We start from the raw sequence: 22,107 nt of genomic DNA on the forward strand, positions 1-22,107 counted from the left end.
CTAAAACCCATTATTCCAATGAGAGAAAGTGCCAGAGCAGCAGGGCAGCCCTGTCTGTACTGTCCATTTGCATTCCTTGTTTCTGAAATAGTCCCATTTTCCCTCTTGAGCCAGCAGCGGAGCTGCCCCACTCAAAATTTTACTTGAAGTCCACTAAAAATTTTACCTAAAAAATAACTTCCAGGCAAGTTAAAAAGAACAAACAGCCCAAACCAAGGGCAGCCTGCCTATGCTACTGAACCTGACAGAAGAGGCGGTTCAGGTGGATCAGCACAACAGCAATTCTTGCAAATGGGGCTACCGAGGTCCTCAGCAAGGTGGACAAAGGCAAGGGGGGGGGGCAGGCTGCAGGACCCTGTGGGAGAGCACAGAGGGAAGCCTGACAGAGGCAGTGGGTTGGATTCGGGTGCTTACCGCACCCCATACCAGCAGGCTGTGTTGGGGAGGGTAGGGGATGCCTCTGCCATGGCGTGGGTGTAACTGCACCCAACATTGCATTGGACATACGGGCCGAGCATGCTCTCCCTGCCACACACCAAATCCAGGGGAGCAAAATGTGAGTGCAAACGCTCCTTTCTTTCACCCGTTCCCCTTGTCCCAACCACCCCTTACCAGCACTCCTCAAGTTTTCCCCGAATCCCCAAGGAAGCAGACACTGGTTCGTGCTGCATCCAAGCAGGGAAGCGTTACAGCAGCCCGTGTGCTCAGCTGCTGGGGATGGCCGCTGTGGCCGGGCAGGATGCGGCCAGCCCGCCGTGGGCACCTCTCGGTTAAGTCTCAATGCCAGACACACTGCCTCCCCCCGCCGTCTCTGGAGCACCAGCGGGAAGGGGGTGCCTTGCTCCCAAGCCCCCCCCAGTTTCTCCCGCACTGCCTCCCCTTCGCTGCAGCCGCTCGCCTCACCCCTGTACAAAACCCAGGGCTCGTCCCTTCTCCTCCTGACGCCTTTCTCTCCGGGTTTATTGTCATCAGCCATACCAGGCAGGGGAGGGATGGAGGGAGGGGAGGAGGCGTTCGGCTCGGTGCCTCCTCTCATAACCTGTGCCTGACCAATCTGCCTCCCGAGGGGCTGCGGGGAGCTCCCCCTGCCCCAGCGTCTCCTCAACCCTCCTCGAGCCCCTCGGCTCTCGGCACCTGGAGAGGGATGGCGGCAAGGGGGGGAGGAGGGAGAGAGAGGGACTGACAGCAACAGCCCTTTCTCCAGGATGGGTTGAGAGAAAAGAAAACCTCCCGAGCTCCTTCCTCTGGGTGTTTCGGAGCAGATCCTGCCTGCCTGGCAGGGTGAATCCTCTGCACTGTGTGCGCTCCTGTGCGTGCGCTGCTGCCATCGCAGATGTACCCCCAGCTGTCACTTCGCTGCGTGCAGTCGCTCCCTCTCCCGCCTCTCTCTCTCTTTCCCTCTCCTCCTATTTATTATTTACGGAGGATTACAGTCCCTTTCCCACGCTGCCATCTCGCCGTGTGGCTCCTCTGCCCTCTGTGCGGGGCGAGCGGCTGGCTAGGAGGGGCTCCTGCCAACTAGGGTCCACCGAGAGCCCAGCCGCCAACGGAGGGACCTTCTGCTGGATTTGCTTTGGGATTGTACTGGGTTCGCTGGAAGAGCTGCTGTTCTCACAGGAGGGTCCATCCCAGCCCAAGAGAGGTAAGTAAAGATGCCTCTCTTTTGTATTTCCCCTCCATGCAAGATCACTGGGGCTGCCCCCCAGGAACCGGCTTCCCCGGGGATGACAGTGGCAGTCGGGGGCAGCACCGATTGCCAGACAGCACGGCGGAGAAGTCCCGGTTGTGCGAGGCTGATGGGCAGCGATCTTCCCGATAAGGCAGAATGACAACCCTGCCGCAGAGGCTGCTGGTACTGGTTCCAGTCCGGTTTCAGTGCGGGCAGCTGGGAGCAACTTCTCCCAGCTGTGAATGGCATCAGTGTCTTTCGCTGCAGCACGGGCAGCTCAGGTGCAGCTTTGAGGCTAAGTGCTCGGTGCTGCACTCACCAGGTACCAGGCACCTCCCGGTGAGCCCTGGCTTTTGTCCCCTCCTCAGGGGCCAGTATGCGAGGTGCCAAGCACCTGACCTGTGGTGGCTTTGCTGGGTATCATTTTGGTTTCAGCTGTTTTAGTAAGAACAATCTAAAATGGAGAAGTGAGGACCAAAACTGGACAGGTCCAGCATTCAGTAACCAGGCTTTAGGATGAAGGGTGTGTATATGTGTAAGTGGGTGTGTGTTTGTGTGTGTGTGCATGTACAATTTCACGCACAAAGCTCATAGATATGACCACAGGACATGAAGTGAAGGATGCCACATCACAAGTGGAGCCAAAAATAAGTCCCAACTTGCTTCCAGCATCCTTGCAGGCTGAGCCTGCGATTTCTGAACTTTTGGGCAAAAGGCACAGCACCGAGGGTGGGGGTGAAACACACCATAGAGAAACTTTACAGCCTTTTCCAGCCTTGCCTGGGAGGAAAGGGGGAGAATAAGGTCCTAAATGAGCTGACGTGAAGCCGCTTATGGATAGGGGTATGTATGTGAGCGTTACCGTGTGTGTGTGTGTGTGTGTGTGTGTGTGCATATATACATGTGTGCATATATACACATGCACAGACACGTGCACACATACATCCCACTCAGGGCGTTCTGCCCCCCTTCTCCGGCTGCCTGCCCAGTTTATTACTGCCACTGCATCTCATGCTAATTAAGAGCGACGTGTAAAATCGGAGCTCTCCCACTTTGGGGAGAGAAGATATTTGGAGCTGTTGCTCCAACCAAGTCATGACCGAGCTGGGCCCCAGGCCCTCCACATGGACCATCAGGTAGCCTGAATGTGCCACATCCAGCGCATCCCTGATGGCAACAGTAGTGAGCAGGGTACAGCACTGCTCTGCTGCCGGTGCCTGATCTGCTGCCCAAGGATGGAGGGAGAAATTAAGATCTCATTTGGGGAAGGACTGAAGCAGTTGCTATTGCAGGGTTTAAAGAAGGAAACCCTTAAAAGATAGGGGGACCCTTAAAGGCACACAGGGACTTGTCACAAAGCAAGGGACATTTCTAGCAGTGAGGAGGAGAGGGTGCCTTTCCAGAATTGCAGACCATTTTTCTTCTGAGCTTTGTTGCTCGGGTCTGTTGGGGGGCGGGGGGTGGATCTTCCTCTAACTGCTGTGGGCAAACAACATTTGCAAGGGAATTATTCCACATGAGCGAAAGGCTTGCGGGAGTTGTCTCCCTGTCAGACATCAGTGCAGTCTCTGTTAGCATATCTTGCCCACTTGGAGGAATTATGGTAAATCCTGAGCAAAGGGTCTGTTTGCAAAGAGAAAGGGGGGAAGCCCTCTTATGTAATTTTTATATCAGATCATAGCTTTACCCTTGCCTCCAGCAAAGTGAATGCCACACGCTAGCAAGGTGCACTCCCAGCTCAGATATTTTCATGAGCTACTCCAGCTTCCTGCCCTTCCTCTGCTCCTCTGGCTTTTCTAAGCCTGATGCAGAAAGGATTTTCTAGGCTTTTCAGCACCACAGAAGCCTGGTGAAGGCAGACCTGCATCTTGGTGCAGCAGGGAGGGCCAGCAGCAGCACAGGGCCATCTGTGAGGATACCTCGACAGGAGCATCCAGGGAGTGGCAGAGCCTGGAGCTGCGTGTGGAACAGGATGGGAACAGGTTCAAGCCTGTGGGAGAGCATTTCTGGGCAGTTCTTCGGTGACTCTTCAGCACTTGCCTGTTGCTGATTCAAAAGAGAGACCAAGCAGTTTCCTTTACTTGCCATGTTTGGTTACAAGCAGCTGCTTACACTGCTTGATATCTGTCCCAGCCCTGGGTCGCTCAAGCCATAACTCAAATGACCATACTGGGACGCTCCTGCCAGCTGGGTAATGCTCCAGGGTGCTACACCATGACACACGCTCCTGTTTTCAGTGGGAAGGAGCTGGAGTTGGAGTCCTGGGCTGTTTCTGTCCCTACTGCATGGAAATACCTTGTAACACACACCTTATTCCTGCTGTGGCTTTACCAAAATGCTGGCTCACAAAAAGGCTTTGTGTGGCTGAGGGCACCCTAATAGCAAGAAGAAAATTTTTTGTATAAGCCAGTTCAATTCCAGGCTGGAGAGATGGAAGGAAAAGTTGCTTCACCTGTGAGGAATTACGTGAAATACGGTTTTATTCACATTGCAAAAACAAGCAGTTGAAAGTTAGGAAATGTCGGGATTTGGGGCAGCATGCCATCTGCACTGGGTTGCAGTCCTGACTGGTAGGATCACACGCTGTATTTTCGTAAGCTGCCTCATTCAGGGCACCAGCTACACGGTGCTCAGGGAGTGAAGGAGGGGGCTGTTGGTTTCTTTTGGTACTGCAAAGTGCGCGCCCATTTTATTTGTTTACTGCCTGCCATCCAAGCCCTGCAGGCAATACATCGTTATTCATTGTCTTGTGGTGTTCTGAAGATGTTCACTGCTACCTCGTAGCTGACGATAGAGAATTTATGCTCCCGATGAGGCAAGAGAGAGTGGTTATTTTCCTTGCTTTTGAAGGGAAAAGAGACTTCCCCTTTAGCCACATGGGGAAGGAGCAGCAGGTGCAGGACCGGAGCGTGGGGCCTCTTGGCTCTCGGTGCCACTGAATCCTTGAGACTGTACCAGTTTACTGGCTAAGCTGCCAGCATTTTGGAAAACAGCTGTGAGTGCTCAGCAGTTCTGCAAAATGGCCCCTAGGGTCTCGTGTTGGGCACCCGCAAAAATTAGGAATGTACAGACTGTGGCCAGCTGCCAAAACTGCGGTTTAATATTTAATGCTAACCATATAAAAATAGCCTTATTTATTACAACATCCTCATTGTTAGCTTGAATATCATGTGTCCTTTGCACTGAGTATGGGACAGGGTCCTGTGAAAAAAAGAAATAGTACTTGCTTGGATAAGCAAAGGCTGTGTTGTAATGCATACATGCAAGTGGCTGAATTAAGGTTGTGCAGGTATTAATTCACATTTAAGTGAACTGGCTTTGCGAGCCAAATGGCATATTTTATCATATGGCAATTTTTTAAAAAAATGAAAATGACACTTTCTTGATTCTTTTTTTTATGAATGGGAAAACAAAAGACTTTCCATTATTTATACACTGCAATGCCTCACACCCATCACAGGAAGGACTGAGACCTAAATTTACAGCAGGGCCATACAAGTCTGAACTTCACTATTGACTGCAAGCAAAGGCTGTTACTTTGAAGACAGTACCTGCTACCATGCTCCCCCTCACTCCAAGGAGGCTGGGAAGCTGGGAAGCTTCCTTCCCCATGGACCATGCCCTCACAGGAGGAATAAAAAAGTAGGACCACATCCTGAGTCTGGAGAGGAGCTGTTAGAGGCAACTTGACTTAGCACTCATCACTTGGGCTCTCTTTCCACTCCTGGTGAGGCTCTCTGCTGTCGGTGCTCCCCAAAGCAGGGCGTGCTGCTGCTGCGATTTTGCTGTGAGGTACCTGTGTGGGGGCAGAGGGGCTGAAGGTGGGCCCTGCTCTCCACACCACATGCATTTAGTGATTTTGATGGGATGTGAACATTGCCATACCCGTATCTCTTCTGTGGCTGCAAACCCTCCAGAAAACTAAAGTCACATCAAATTTGAAGACCTTCCCCAGCCTCAGCACGCTCTGCAGCATGGGGCTGTGATGTGTGTGCTAGCCCAGATGCATCCAAGGATCCTGGCTGGAGCTCTGGGCTGTGAGAGCTGTCACCACATCTTGTTGAGCTATGGGCAATGTTCCTAGCTTGTAAAGAGTGTAAGGATGTCCCAGAGATCCTCGGGCACCCCTGGAGCTGCAAGCAGCAGCCTGAACCCCATGCAGTTTGTGTGGACTTTGCAGGGATGCCCCTCTTGGATGCTCTGGGAAGGTGATGGGGGCGATGGGGAAGGGGAAGAAGAGCTCCAGGCTCCCTCTAACAGGCAGCACCGCCAACCTCGTGCCACTGTGGCAACCAAGTGAAACAGATCTATGCAACTCACTAAGGCAGAAAAAGTCTCCTTCAGAGTTCAGTATAAATGCATCATGTGCAAACAATGAGAGTCAGCCTTTCCTTGGGAGGTTAGCCAGGAGCCGTGTGCATGCTGGGTCACCGATCCCCTTATGATAAGAGCAGAGAGGATTTTTACCGCTGGCACCTTGTGCTCTGCCCCACCGCTGCGCATGCATGGATGATCCCTGCCCCTGTGAACATGCCCAGGGCACAGGCTTGCGAAGTGAGATGGTAGTGAAGTTCTTCCCTTGTCCCACCGTGTTTTCTACCTCCTCTCCCTCCTCCTGCTCCAACTGTTGAAGTGGCAAGCCACTACCCTTGCAGCCGGTGGTCTCATTCTGAGAGGCTGGCAGCCAGGGAAGGGAAGCCAGGGTACTGGGTGAGGAAGAGGGGGAGTGACTCTCTCACTCAGCAGCTTAGGTGGCAGCAGTTCTCCACCATGTTGGCTTCTCCACCAGAAGCACAAGTAACAAGAGTCAAGCAGTAGGAAGGCTGGTGATCTTGGGGTCCTGACGTATTTCAGAATACAGACTATAAAAAAAGGCAAAACCAGTCCCTGGGCTAACGCAGACACGAACGGTGGCAAATAAACAGGTGTGGGACACTTTGTGTGCATGGGATCACCCAGGCTTGCAGAAGCTCACCTGATTCTAGGAATGAGGAAGCACAAGGAGAAAGGCTTATGGCTGAAGTGCCTTGGTCCCCATAAGACATAACAGGGGTTTCTTGGTATTGATCTGAAAGCCCCTTGATTTGGCAGTCTGGCCATACTGTTCGACAGATGTCTGGCCTAGCACTCCATGGACAGAACTGTGAACTGAGAGCTTATATTGACAAAAAACCTTATATTTTCCTATCTTGCTGCTAAATTGATGCACCTCCATCTACTACTCTGTGCACGTAAATGTACGTCTCATCTCAGACAGGCTGGCACCTTCCCTGTTATGGATCTGCTGCATCCTTTGCCGCTAATAAGAGACCCAGGGAAGGTACTGGGTCATCTCAAGATTTTTGAGCCCTCAGAGAATTCTTCACAAATGTGGGCCCATACATACCCTTCTTGAACACCACCCAAATAAAAACAAGAAAGGGATTACTTTGGGATCCAGAGCACCATCCAACTAAGAAGCGCGGAGAATACCTGTGTGTGGGGTGGGGAGAGGGATGAGGACCACAGAACCAGGATTCTCCCACCAAGCCACTTTCTCTGCCTGGAGCCTCTCCCTGGGGTATGCCACCCACACCCCCGGGGTAGGCTTGGTAGGAAGGCGGGGAGTGGCATTTTAAATGCCAGCGAGCTGGAGGATGCTCGTGGGGTGCAGAGGAGGAGCTGGGAGCAGAGGGTGCCTCCCTCAGACCTGCCGGGTTGGGAGCAGCCACAGTCTTTCTGTCAAGGGGCTGAGTGCAAGGATTAAGGACCTCAGCTACTACTGACCGTGGGATTAACCCCTGCAGGAAATTAAAGTTGTAGAGAAGGCTCTTCACTCCACAGCTGAGAGAAAGAGAAAAACTGGGATCTGGATTAGAATTGGCAAGGCTGGTGACAAGCCACCACCCACAGCCAACTGTTCCTGGCTGGATCAGAAAATGTTATCTCAGTCTTCATGTAGAACCCCCCTCCACATCTCACTCGGTTACCAATTTTTGCCAACAGTGTGAGAAGAAGAAAAACATCACTCTGTGGCAAGAAAAAGAGGAGGAAACTGGTAGCCAGCTCACGTGTCCCTCCTCTGAGCCCCTCTCCCACTCCCGCTTCCCTTCTCAGCTGCCTCTGTTTTGCATGGAGGAAACATGCACGTGGTCTGTCGCGTTCAATAATACTCGGAGAAGATGCTGGCACACACATGGCTGGATTTCTTCCTGTCAACTGCCCCCTCAGCTCTCCTCCTGCTGCTGCTCTGGGCCTCCTCCATATGCCGCACTCTCGCTGTGCTGGGACTTTCCTGTCACTCCCTTGTTGGATATCCCGGTCTCCCCACCTGCTTCCACAGCCTCCCAAGGAATCCCACTTCTCCACAGCAATCTGGGTCTTTCCCATCAGTGCTACCCACCCTGGCTCCCCTTCGGATGCTCTCTGCTTTCTCAGAGGGTTCAAGAAGGTATTTCCAGCCCCTCCAACATCTCCCGGTCTTGTTATTGTGCGTTGGTCAGGGAGCCTTGGGATGCAAATAATGTGTTCTGGTTAAGGTACAGGATGAGGAATCAAGAAAACTAGCTTCTCTCCTGATTTTGCCACAGGCCCATCAGGAAACCTTGGGATAGCCTGGCCAAAACTCCCTTGCTCTGCGTAACTGATAAGCCCTACAAATCACCTCTGCAGGACAGGAGAGCATTTACAAGCCCAAGTGATCCAGTGCAAGCACTGCACTTGGCAGCTTTGAAAATCTTGAATGGGGAACTGATGTGGGCTCATGATGAGGTAGCAAGAGCTGGGCAGCTGAAACTTCAGCCAGCCAAACTCAGCAGCCATTTTTACCTCTCTCATAGTTTACCTCTCCATAAAATGGGGATAAATGTGATCTTTCTTGGAGGGGTTTGGTGAGGAAACATTTTTTAACATCAATCACATTTGCATTTCAGAGGTGCCTATGCATTGTCCTTTCAAAGATGAGAAGCTTTTTGACCTCCTCACATCCCAAAGAATAGGGTGAGGTTTTTTCCACACCACTTCAGGAACGAAGCAGAGTTCCTTACAATACTGAGTGGGTTTTGCACGCTTTCTACTTACTTTACTGCTTTCTGTGTGAGGTGTTCTGCTTAGCTGTGATCGATCACTGCAAGTCAGATGGCACCATTTCTTCTGCAGCTGGGTTTCTAGTGTGAATTTAAAATGTGCTTTCCATTGGCTGTGACAGCACAACACTAATGAATCCTGAACACATGTGTTAATAAATCAGCAAGTGCTGGCAATGAAGCCCCCAGCTATTTAGCTTAGAAGCTCACTGGGGCAGCGACACACACTGTATGTTTCTACGGTGCTGCTGAGCTTGGCTGCCACCTCTGGGTGCTTTTGCAGTCCAAAGAGACACCAAACAAAGGTGACCTCTTGTGGTCAATAATTTGCTCGACTGACCTAGGTCTGTTGGGGGACCAAGACTGGGCATCATCTCCATGCCATCTAAACCCACTTGTGGTACTGTCAGGAGCACGATTCCCCACTAGGACTCATTAGCCAGGTTACTTCATCAACTTCCAGTTGCCTTAATCAGACTCCACGGCTGCCATGTCTCTCTGCCCTCTGTGTACCAAAGCTTCTCCCCCAAGGGCTGATGAAGGAACAAACATAGACCAACATGCTTTAATCACTGGACTCTGAGGTACCACTGTCCCCCTACATTATGGGTGATGGTAATAAACAGGAATCCTAAAAGCAACAAGGAAAGGGGAGGAAAAAAATATAATCTCCTTAAAGTGTCCTCCATGCCCTCCCTCACCCTGCTGCTTTTCTGATAAAGGCTAAAGCAATTCAGCATTGGAAAGGGGAAAGGGACTTTGCTATCACTTGTCAAGGAGAGTGTGGGGGAGGGATGAATGTCTGCGTGTACTTCCTGATAATTTATCGCTGGCATCTGTTGCAGCCTCTGTTACCTACCCTTTTGTAATATAGGTCACCCACATGCCCTGCCAATGCTCGTAAGCCAGGCTGCTAACGGAGTCTGATCCCTGAGCCATGATCCAAGGGTTAGTGCAAAGGACTAGAAGAGATAATCAGAGACAGAGGTTGCTGGGCTCTGTTTCTGACTGCGACTCATCCTAGTGACACAGTCACCTGTCTCTCTAGCTTCAGTGTCCCTGTCTGGAAAATGGGATAACTTTATCCACCTACCTAGAGCAGAGGCACTACTGGCTATGACCTCAGCCTTACTTCTGGGGGTCATTAAATACAAAATAACAACAACAACACCTACAACCATGGTAAGAGCCATTTGTAGAGCAGATGGGAAGCTTTGGATAGAAGGTATCACAGAATTGGGAAGTGTTACTAAAACAGTATGTGGATGCAGTAAACTGAAACCCTCCTCACCCTCACAGTATGCTCCTTGGGACCCGACTTATGAAAGCTAAGGCTTTAGAGTGATACTGCAAACATTACTGGTGTCTGGGCAGGGAGAAGGGAAGCACAAGACAGCGATAGTGCCTGCTGTAACTTTTATGCCCTGGCAAGTGCTGCAGAGCCATTACGATCTCCTCAGCATCCCCCCCAGCAGTAAAGTTCCCTGTTCAAGCTAATCAGGGGAATCCTCATTAGAGAGTCCCCTAGAGTCTGACAGCAGGCCAAATGTCCAAGTGGCACTTCAGCTCAGTGTATTTTTGGCCACTGGAGCCCATGGGCCAGAAATGCATGATTTCATTCTGTTGCTTTGAGCTGAAACTAAAAAAGTTGTCTTACTGTCCTACATCAAATGGCAAGAAGAAAAAGCCGTCACCAGCCCCACAGGCTCCTCCGTTCATTTCTCCAGAATCTGGAAAAGGAAATCAACTCCAAGCATGTGGAAGAAAGCTCTGGACACCGTGTCCCATGGATCACAAGGCATTCGGTTGACATGTTGCTCCAAGGAGAAGGAACCATCTAGTAGCCTGACTAACGCCTGGTTTGTGGAGCCTTTGGGTGACTTCAGAGCATTCAGAGCTCCAGCAATGCTGATCAGCCTTGAGCCCCCAAGCCCAAGCAATGCCACGCTAGTTCAGAAGGATGGCACAGTGCCTCTGCTCTTGGGCTGGGGGTGTATGAGGGGCACTCCTAGGTCTGGCAGAGTCCTTGCTGCTGGAAAAGTCCCTGGCTGTCAGGCTGAAAGCAGCCAGACAGCTTTGGTGGTGTTCTGGAGAGCCGTGAGGTGTGGGCCGGTGCCGGCTGCCCCAGGACTACGGGGTTCCCAGTGCTGTGTTGGCAGTGAGCGCAGCTGGCCTGGTGCTCTGGAGAGCAGAAGGCATGTCTTGGGCCACAGTAAAACAGCTAATTAAGTCAGAATTCAAGACAAATCAGAGAAAACCTTTATAAAAGAAACTCTCAAAAATCCTCTCTGTGTCCTTGCTCTCTCCTGGATGCAGAGTATTAATCACTAAGGGTCTAACGTGCTTATGGGCAATAGATGCATGGGAGAAACGGGGTTTTTCTGGATCCTTGCAATTAAAATTTCTCCATAAACATACTACTTCAAGGTATAAATGCAGAAGCTCATTGGCCCTTTCACTTCAGCAGTCAGGAACGTCTACCTATTCCACATCTACTGCTCTGCCACCTGAGCATATGTTATGCTTGGAGAAGCAGGCAGTTTTGTGCAAGACATAGATGTTGGTAAATATGGGTCACAGAATAGTCCCCAGTACATGTGCAAGCCCAACTCTGTGCACACATTTGTAAATGTAAGCCAGACTGGCGACTCTGTCTGCATATGTACATGAAGATAGCTGCTTTTAAGTCTTAGAAACATGTGTACGAGCGCACAAAGGGTGGCTGCTATCTATGGGGCAGGGAGTGCTGTGTTTATGTGACATGGTTTTAAAATAATCTTGGGTTTATCAAGGCACCTCCATCTTTGTGCGTGTTGCAGCGCAGGAGACAGCATTAAAGCCTGAACAGGTGTTAATCACTATGCACTGTAATAAATTCTAAACATAGGGAAAGGGCTTATTTATACACGGCTGCTCCTCCCACCCTGCACTCTGTGCTTGAGCCTTGGCGCTGCTTGAGAGGAAGAGGCGCCCGTGAGGTACCAGAGGTACCAGAAACCAGTGCAAGAGCTGGACTTGCCCTGCCAGAGCAGAAGGAGCTAGGGGTACAAACCCTGACCCTGTCACCGTCCTCACGCCTGGGTATGCTGGTCCTGCTCCAGCCCTCCACTGTCGCCTGGGGATGGTGTGGCTGAATTGCACAGAGCAGCAAGAAGGGTGGGGGGACACACCAGCCCATGGCCTGAGTGGGGGCCTGGGCTGAGGGGAGACCGCAGGGGGAAGCCGTGTCACGAAGCACCCAAGGAAGCTGTTTTTTTTTTTTTTTTTTTTTAAAGCTTAGCCCCCCTGATTGGAGCCGAGCCAGCTGATACAGATGGGGTGTTACAAAACAGAGCCAAAAGGCAAGAGCGCAAGGAACAGAGCTATCTATAACCCTGACAAAGTTAGATGGAGTGAAGGTGGGGAAGAGAGAAAGACAGAGCGTGGCAGGCAGCCCCTGATGCTGAGAGCAAGGACACGATCGTTCGGCAATGGGATTTGGAGCTGATTGACTCCCGCTATCCAGCAGGCAGATAAGGCTCTGTGGCTGTCAGCTTAACTCTGCCATTTATTCCTGTGCTGTAGGGAGTTAAATAGAGCACAGGGAAAGCCTGCTGCTGGGGAGTGAAAGTCAAGGAGGGAGAGGGAAGGAAGAGACTGTAATTGGGCAGTGCCCGGGGAGTCGGGTGGAAGTGGCTGCAGGCAGAGCCCCTCCAGGTAAGTGCTTGCGGCTTTTCATTCTCCTTGTTGATACCGACAGCCGGGGACAGGAGACTTCAGGGGTTGCATTTAGGATGGAGACATTGATATGGGGGAGGCTGAAAGTCTCCTTCTCAGCCAGGGTGAGTGCAAGCACCGAATGGGGACAGCTATTTGTTGCAGCTTCTCCTTCAGCGGGGACTGCAGGGAAGGGGCTCCAGCTCGGTTTGGGGAGGGGGGGGCTGCAGCGGGTGAAGGTTGGATTGGTTTTGGTGCCGTGAGAGTTATTAATCTATTTGGTGCATTGGCATTTGGGTAAATGATCTAAATAGCCTTGCAAAATGTACTAGTCCAGGCATTGAACCTGCTTGTCTTTCTCACCGAGATGCTAATTTAAATATTTCCTGGTGGTTTGCACTCCTGTATAAAATCAATCACTCATGGGAGCCTGGGGGAGGGGGAGCAGCTGGCACGTGTGTGGGGAGAGTGTCCCAGTGGGAGTGCAGCGCCCAGCTAAAATAAGGGCTGTGGATGTTGTCAGAGCCCCTCAGAGAGGAGGGAGGATGATTTATTTCTGTACCCTGGTGGAAATGTGCCCATCTAACTGCTGCTGTGACTGTGGGCAGCACGACAGAGAGCAAGCAGGGGGACAGGAGGGTCCGTGGTGTTTCCTCTTTTCCTGCTTGCCTGTATCCAAAAGGGAAGCGGGAAGGAAGGAGGAACCTGTTGTCAGTCACTTATTGTCAGGGGAGAGTTTATGGTCTTTGGGTTTCTAATTAGACGGAGCATTTTTCCTTCTTCTAATTAACATGTAATTCCTCTCTTTTCAACACTCCCACTCAGTCTCCCCCACCCCAGGTCCTCCCTTCTCCTCCAAGGCTTGCTCGCTCTTCAGCTCCTGCAGTTGCTGCAGTGTGAAATCCCCAAGCTGAAACTGTGCTCTGCTCAGCCCTCCTCTAGGCACCACATCCATTTTACCTTAAAACAGAAAGGAAGTGCTGGTGGAGAAGGGGGGAGAAGCGGCTTGGCAGCCGCTGGTGCCCAGACCTTGGAGAGCCCGAGCCGTGCATCAGGGAGAGGATGCACAGGTGGTACCAGCCTGTGTGGCAGCGAGAGGAATGAGCTGGAGTCTGCTGCCCTGGCAGGGTCACCTCAGCAATTCATCAGGTTAACCTTGAGCATGAGGCTAATGTAGCTACCATAGCAGGCTATTCAAGCACAGGCTTGTTTCTTCGGCACTTAGGTGAATCAGGCCTTATTTCTGCACTGCGAGGTTCAAAGTGAATTAACATTGTACCTTCGTCATGCTGCGCCTCCTGAAAACATCCTCCATCTCTCCTCCAAAACGGAGCTGATGCCTCAAACTCAAAACTCTCGTTGGGGAGGGGAAAGGACAACACTGAGCCCAGCCCCATGTCCTGTGCACCGGGAACCAAATCCCACCCACTCTGCTCTGCTCTTCCCCTCCAGGACCTGGCAGGCAGGCTACAACGTCATTCCTCCTCTTTTTGGGGCCGTGTGCCAGGCTGGCTGGTGGATGTGAAGACACGCTGGAGAAGACAACAATGCTGCCTACAACTACTGGCCACCGGTGGAGGAGCAGGTTCCTCATGAGGTGGCAAGAGGCTTGTCGTAAGTAATGCCTACTCAGGTACTAAGTATGATGATCCTGTTTGTCAAGGGAGTGGAAAGAAAATAGGTCACATCAGGGTTAAGAATAGGGGAGAGGGACAGCTAAGAATGGAGATGTTTGAACTAATTCCTGATTCCTTTAGAGGCCAGGCTAGCTGGGAAGGGAGAGTGAGACTCTAAAGCTGAAGATGGGCTTAAAGTGGGACAGCGAGTGATGATTGCTTCTGAATTCCAGTGGGCCTGGCAGGTGAGAAACAGTGAGACAGATACCACTGCACAAAGATCCAGTCCGAACATTTCTCAGATTGGCATCCTGTAAGATACAGACTCCTCTCTGTGGTAGGGGTTTATATATAGGCTGCCGAGCAAGGCTCCCAGCTCTTCATGGCAGAAGTCATGACAAATTTTAGAAGGGAATGCAGGATGCGAATGCAGAATTCTCCTACTGGGCACTGCCACTTGTAGTGAAAATCAAGGAGTAAATAAAGATCTCTTTTAAATTAAATTGTAAAAGTTCAGCCTGTGCATCTTCCCAGTGGACCAGGGCATCTACTACAGTATCCCTGAGTACAGTATCCCTGAGAGACTGCTAGGGCGATGTGGGGCTTCAGGGAATGTACCTGCACTTCAGAGAAGCATCTGGGGACCGCAGCAGAGGAAAGGGAAATTTGGAAAGTGTCTATCACTACTGCATGCCCAGGCAGCTGAGTGGGTCTGTGGTTTCCCTTGCTCCTGTCCTCCTGATTAAATGTGGGGGTACCACTGTAAGAAGCTGGGGGAATGATTTCCTTCTCCAGAAAACAGGCATCTTTGTAACCCATCCTCACAGACTAGACAGCTGTATAAATTATTTACAATGAGTGTTACTGAGTCTTGGCTTAATCTGATATTCCTGGATCAGCTTTCTGCCACCTACTAGAGTCACCAAACACCCCACAAAGTAACTTCATCTTCCCCTAACACAAAAACACATACTACTTATCCTTCTGTAGGGCTGGAACACACCTTCAAGTTCTTTCTATTGCTTCCCTGCCTCTATTCCCCGTAAAGCTGCATCCTAACCAGTGAGATGAATTCCTTGGTCTCAGCTCACATCCTAATGGATGCACCTCTTGCAGGGACTGAAAATGAAATCAGACCTTCTCCTCTCTATGATTTTAGTAAAATATTTCCAAGAGCACAAAGCAATATATGGGTAACAAGAAGACATTTTTGGCACATCCTACATGGCTGCAGAAACTTGGCATAAATCCAGTTCCTGAACATAACCACAGCCAGCTGCCTGAGACTGTGTTCCTACCAGCCACTGCCAGCATACATACTGGTGGAACCCCACAGCTGCCCAGTTGGGGCGGGTGGTGGGTAGGTATTTTGAGAGATAAGCCCTGAACAGAATGCCACCTGTATAGCATTACACACGGTCTGCTCTTGCCTTTCTTGCTGTACAAAGCAGCTAAGTGTTATCTCATCATCACAGCTGTCAATCTATTATTAATACTGTACTTTTGTTAAGCATTCAGGAAAAGACGGGGTCACTTGAGTGACTCACGGCTTTCTCCCTTCCCCACTCTAGCTCCCATTCTTTTAATTCTCTCCCTACAACAAGAGCGCAATAAATTCTGAATGGAATTAAGTATCAGCCAGCCAGATGGTACCTGCACTGCACCAGTCCACAGGCTATGATCTGCTTTCATGGCAATCTCTGGTGTTGACCCCAACTGTTGCATGCCAAGAAAGCAGAGACGTACTCAGGGTAAAGATATCTCTTGTATTTCACCATAAGGATCCGTAATTATCATTAAAAGAGCATACAGATTGGCACAGCCTGGGCTGATGTGCACCTGAGATCTCAACTGTATGACAGAAAAAAATTCTTGAAAGAATTGTGAAAGATGGATGAAATAAAAAAGAGCAGAGACACTCTCTGAACACTTATCCTTTGGTCCTTAATAAAGTCATATAGCTTAGGATCCAAGCTGTGGAGTTTCCTTAGGCTACCAGTCCAAAAATCTGCCAATTCTCGCAAGGATTGCTGGGAACACAAAAAGACCTGACACAGGATGACAGGATTTGAGTATGAAGGCAGCACCACTGACAGAAACCAAGTCGATATGAAAAAATGGGCTACGGGGCAGACTAAACCCTAGAGAGAGTGCTGTGAGAGAAGACAGGAAGAGCATGGCTGACTGCAGAGCTGTTCCAGGCAGAGCTTCTCCATAGCATGGGTCTGCACCGGCTCCCTCTCCTATGACAGTCCTTTCAGAGTTCCCTTGGGGTTAAGAAACAAAACACCTGCTTGTTGCTTCTTCAGAAAAAAACAGGACAGAAGAATCTGGTTTCCAGTCCAGGAAAGAATGGCAACACAATAAAGGCATACACTTTAGCTACCATTCATCCCTAAAAAGACTCTACCAACTCCAAGTGACTGCCTTCTCTGAAGAAAAGTGAGAAATGGAGAGGACAGGGCATGATGTAGAGACAAACCTGCTTCAGTTTTAGTCAAATGCTCAAACTTGTCACCTTACAAAACAGCGAGGGAGCTGAATTTGCTTCCCACATTGAAGAAATTATTCTCAATTCCACAAAAGGAATTAAGATGAAGGATGCAAATGTTTTACATAGTCTGCTTAAACATAACTCCCACTCATTTAATGACAGGAGGCACAAAGCTTGCTTTCCTGTTGCTGATGCTTCTTTGTCACAGAAATGAGAGTTTTAAAAGCCACTGGCTCCCAGGGAGAGTTGGTAACTAGTGCCCTGACACCGCTCACAGGATCTGGATCCATGTCTGGAATGGTGATCCACGACACCTCTAAAAATGCTGGTTTGTGGATTGCCCAACCTTATATTTGAGACACTGCAGGAGAAAGAGGATGTGTACTAACCCTTTTCCTAATACCCCTTTCTTCAACTACCAACCTGCAAGTTTTTTTCCTCATCTCCATTGCTACGGGCAACTTTGGTCAGAGGAAATGCTTCTGGGGCTATTGCTGTGGGATTCAGAAACTATTTTGAGAGCAATGGCAGGTACCAGGTGTCCGGTGGTTTAGGGTCTCCTTGCTGCTTTTTAATAGCTTTCTTGGTCCTCCTTTTGTAATGTAATCTAATTCACAAAAAAGTCTCTTGCCACAAGGCCTACACAACACACTGTGGATATGAAGAGCAAATGATACCCTGATTCAGAGGCTAGCTTAGACCTGAGTCTGATCTGTCACAAAGATTAGGATTCAAACTGCAGGAGCACAACTGAGATGTAGGTTGTTTTGTTTTCATTTTTCTTAAAAGCTTTTCATTAACATGCCTATTTCTGAAAAAAACAGAGCTTCTTAAATATATACTAGTGCCTTCTCTCTCAACCCTGACTGTTTAGAAAGAGCTGTCCTTTATCAGAGGTGACACGTCCCACCGCTCTCTGCTCCATTCTCCTCTGACAGGTTCCAGTGCTCTAGTATCTGGCAGCAAAGTCCTCTGGGATGCACTGTTCTTACTTCCTTGTGAATCTGGAAGGATATTTACTTGCTCGCTCATGAAAAAAAGGCTAAGAGGAAAGTCATGCTGCCGGGGAGCAGGCCAGCAATAGAGGGATGTATCTGTGAGGAAGCTCATTACGCTGCAGGGCGTTGCGGTGAAGAGTCCCGCTATGAGGGTCATATTGTAGCCGTAGCTGTGCTCAAGGCGGCGATGGGTGAGGATGGGAAAGCACTGCTCTAACACATGCACTTTCTCTCCCCTGCTTTTCACCTACCAGTGCTTGGCTGTTGGCTGTCGCTATGTGCTGCCGAGTCCTTCTTTGCTTGCCCTTCCTCCTGCAAGTGTAACAGTGGCAACCTGGAAGTGGACTGTAGCGGCTTGGGCCTCTCTTCCATCCCCTCAGACATCCCCACAAACACCAGGACCTTCCTTTTTCTCAACAACAAACTCAGCATCCTGCCAGGAGCAGTGTTTTCCAACCTCTCTGCCCTACAGAGGCTGGATCTATCCAACAACTTCTTGGACCAGCTCCCACAGAACATCTTCAGCGATCTGGGGAACCTCACGGAGCTCCAGCTGAGGAACAACAGCATCCGGGCCTTGGACAAGGACCTGCTACAACACACGGCCCTGCTGCGCCAGCTGGATCTCTCCATCAACGGCCTGGCCCAGATACCCTCGGGCATCTTTGACGACCTGCCTGCTCTCCGCTCCCTCTCTCTCAGGTCCAATCGTCTGCAGAGCCTGGACAGGGTGACCTTCGAACCGCTAACCAGCCTGCAGCAGCTCCAAGTTGGGGATAACCCCTGGGAGTGCGACTGCAACCTCCGAGACTTCAAGCACTGGATGGAGTGGTTCTCCTACCGAGGTAGGTGCTCGCGCAGTGGGAACCAGGCACGGAAGCACTGGTTTTCCAGGGAAAGGCAGGCAAAGACAGGCAGGGAAGAAGCACGGGCAGATACATCTGGCAGGTCAGGCTGACCCAAATGCCAGATCTTAGCCAAGGAGCATGAGGACCGTGCTACAATGCTAAGAGGCAGTTTAGTGCCACTGCACCTTCATATAGCAACACTGCCAGGCTGAGAAGTCTTCTGCAGCCCCGGATCTCCTGTTTCCTTATTTTGTTTCTAATCTGCAAGATCACTTCTTTTTTTTTTTGAGAGGAAAGAACTTTCCTCAAATAAGATCAAAATTTTAGGATTATGTGTTCCCCTCACCCTTTCTGCCTAAAGAGAATAAATGCTTTTCATGCTTGAAAATAACCATCCTGTTCTCTTCCTTAAGCCAGGAGAAGTAAAAGCCAGATTTGGCTGTAAAGCATCACGTTTGCTTTCAACAAAAGAACCATAAGAAACAGTGCCAGTTAGGAAAATACTGCAACTAATATTGGCAAACCCAAACTAAAGCTCAAATTAACAAGCCAGGCCCCAAATCAGACTGGCTATAAAATAATAATTTCAAAACAAGCAGTTTTTGACAAGTTTGTATTTCCAGCTTTTCCTTGAAATACGGAAGGCTGGAAAGGTATGTATCATTTAGCATGAATGCCGACGGGATGACATGCTTTCAGGAGCTGCGACTCAAAGAAAGATGGCACATTTTACAGGAATGACGATTGAAGGCCTGACCTTCTGTCACTGGAGCCAATGAGTACGAAAGGGTCTCAAATCATGCGGATAGCAACAGTCAGCTGTCACATCCCTGCTGATCACAGCCATGCTGCAAAGAGATTATCTACGCCTATGGCTAGACTGCAGTCTGAAATATGCATTTGTGTGAGCGGAATCAAACAAGCATACGAGTGCCACTTTCCTCTTTTTTTCTTTTCTTTTTTTTTGTTTGTTTTCTTTCTTGACTCTTATATCACAGAGTCGATGGAAAGCACACAGAGTTAATTTTGCCTTTTTTCCCCCTTCCAAAGAAATTGCCCAAACTCGCTCAAGCATTTGTTTCAACATCTGTCACTATTTTCACAGAGGGGGGATGGATTAGTTGTTAGAAGATGGGGCTGTGTGTCTGTTGTTATTTTGAGAAGACAGAGCCTGGTCCTATCTTTTTGCTTTAATTTATCCTTTTCTAAAATGATTCTACTGACACTTACATAACTCACTAAACAGTATGAGGCTGACTTAATAGATGGTTTCAGAGGGCTTTCATGTCTTGGCCTGAAAGATGTCTATGTAGATATCAGGCACCATGAGCTCTACTGTCAAATCCAACCTAGGCAGAAGCATCCCAGCCAGCTGCCATGGTTGAAGCTGTTCCAGCTGTGGAGGGCTAAGGCATGCAAAATGTCTCCAAGTTAGGCAAAACAATAATTTTAAAGGATATCACATGTGCTTCTGCCTGGTGCATGGAGGTGCACTCCCTCTCTCCACCTTTGACGTGCACTGCGGATCTGGCAGGACATGAGGGTCTGCAGCACCTCCTGACTTCAGTGTCACCCTTGAACTGTAGAAACATCCTGCACTAGATCATGGCTGCCTTTTGGGGATGGGAGAAGCTCTCCGAATACTCTCTCTACTCAGCAATGCATTCATGCATGAGGGACTGGATTTTATAGCCCCACTGCTATAATAAAGCAGTTCCCCACTTGATAACCATAATGCTGCTATGCCTGACTTGTGTAGGGCAAATCCTTATCAGGTGTGAACAGAGTCATAGGAACTCACTCCACCTGAGGATCTAGCTCTGCTGTCACTGTATCGGGATGAAGCCATGGTTCACTCCTATTATCTCTGTTGGGACAGGTGGGAAAATCGACCAGCTGGCATGTACCCTGCCCAAGGAGCTGAAAGGGAAGGATATGCGAATGGTGCCCATGGAGATGTTTAACTACTGCTCCCAGCTGGATGATGAGAACAGCTCTACAGTGCTGGACAATACTGGCCCACCCTGCACTAAAGGAAGCCCAACTCCTTCCAAATCTAAATCAGGCCCGGAAACAGAAGTGGAGCCCAGTGTGGGATGCCCTCAAAAACAGCGATACAGGCCTGTGAGCGTGCGCCGGGCTATTGGCACTGTGATCATCGCAGGGGTGGTTTGTGGCATTGTTTGCATCATGATGGTGGTGGCAGCTGCTTATGGTTGCATCTATGCCTCCCTTATGGCCAAGTACCACCGGGAGCTGAAGAAGAGGCAGCCACTCATGGGTGACACAGAAGGTGAACATGAAGAGCAAAAACAAATCTCTTCTGTGGCATGAAACTCTTCTAGGAAGGAAGGGACAGCAATGATCAAAGGTACCTGAGAGCAGTCAAGCATGGGGTCCTCCCAAAATACATCTTCCCAGACAGACAGACAGACAGACTGTGCTATAGCTCCACTCACCCAAGTAGTGCAACATGCTTCTGGGGGGTCAGGGCACCTGACTCAATTTCTGTTCCTCTGCCCCAGGCCCATTTTTGTGCCCTTTCACCCTTGGGCCCTCCCAGACAAATAAAGTAGAGTCAGACCTCGAGTGCTTGCTGTGCCTCATGCCCTTGCACAGAGCTTCCCTTGCATGCCTGCTGTGGAGGCAGCTGGCACCTTCTGGGAACCTGTGTCATCCTCTCAGCTGCAGTCCTGAGTTTTCCTGTATCCTGTCAAGAGCTCTCTGCAAACAGAGAGAGCAGCTCTGTGAAAGCTTGTGTGAGGAGCAGGACACCAGAAGTGTTCATGCCTCACTGTTAGGGCCACCGCTGTTGCGTGACAGTAAGTTGCTGCCCACCCTACAAGTCAGTGCTGCCGAGAGCACGTCAGAAGGGAGGGAAGGTCCCTAGGGGATGACAACAGTCAGGGGGAGATCTCCCTTCTCACTTTTAAGGTGAAAAGATACCTGTATCACTCTAAGACGCTGCCAGGGAGCACAGCACATCCCTTTTTTTGCTCCTGGCCAAGTCCAAATCTGTGAGCTGACACACACATGTCATTTGTTATAGGTGCAGAGATACAGAGCCATCCTCCTGTACACACACACGCTTACTGACTCCCTCTGATCCCAACACATACACACAGTCAGCCCCAACTCCAGACACCCAGGCACCCCACCTGTGCATGCAGAGCCACATGTGCCCATGCTGATCTGCCCTCTGCATGCAGCCACGAATACATTCAGCCACTTTACCTTACTCTTATCATAACAGTGCATAGCACCTTCTGCTTCAGACAAAATACATGCACCTTGTCACTGAGCTAACAAAAACTTCTCAGCCATAGTGCAGAGCCAGTGGAAATGGGCAGGAGAGGATGGAGAGAGGCAAAGTTATTAAGGTTACAGCATAAGCCGGTGGAAATGAGTACACAGCATGAAAAAATTAAGGTGTGTTCTCGTTATCTATTTTATGTTTTCTATGATAAATAGGGATGGTAAGGATATGAAGCCTCCATTTGGAAATGTTTGATTGGCAGAGCAGAAGTGGGTCATCAGGAAAGACTAGAGGAGGAGGTGGCTTACCAGCCTTGGTAGTTTAAGCCATGCTGAGCAGTAGTGTGAGCCTAGCGGAAGGTGGTGGGAGCGGAAGACACACAACCCAAGAGCTGGCATGGCTGGCAGAGGGGCAAGCACGGTGTATGGAGGAGGGTTATGCAGCTGGGGCAACTGAAGAGAGGCGG

General features: G+C 50.0%; 2 protein-coding genes across 2 annotated transcripts in view; one reads left to right on the top strand and one right to left on the bottom strand.

Annotated features, from left to right (window-relative positions):
* Positions 1 to 22,107, bottom strand: part of LOC142411134 (voltage-dependent calcium channel subunit alpha-2/delta-4-like) — a 125,508-nt gene that overhangs the window by 24,222 nt on the left and 79,179 nt on the right. The gene's annotated exons all lie outside the window — the stretch shown is intronic.
* On the top strand, positions 13,938 to 20,719 carry LRTM2 (leucine rich repeat transmembrane protein 2). Its single transcript, XM_075504502.1, has 3 exons — positions 13,938 to 14,043; positions 17,792 to 18,382; positions 20,265 to 20,719. Exons 1-3 carry the CDS (start codon positions 13,977 to 13,979, stop codon positions 20,717 to 20,719), a joined length of 1,113 nt encoding a protein of 370 aa, XP_075360617.1. The 5' UTR covers positions 13,938 to 13,976.

This window comes from Mycteria americana, chromosome 1 (assembly GCF_035582795.1).
Source record: "Mycteria americana isolate JAX WOST 10 ecotype Jacksonville Zoo and Gardens chromosome 1, USCA_MyAme_1.0, whole genome shotgun sequence".
NCBI classification, from domain to species: Eukaryota; Metazoa; Chordata; class Aves; order Ciconiiformes; family Ciconiidae; genus Mycteria; species Mycteria americana.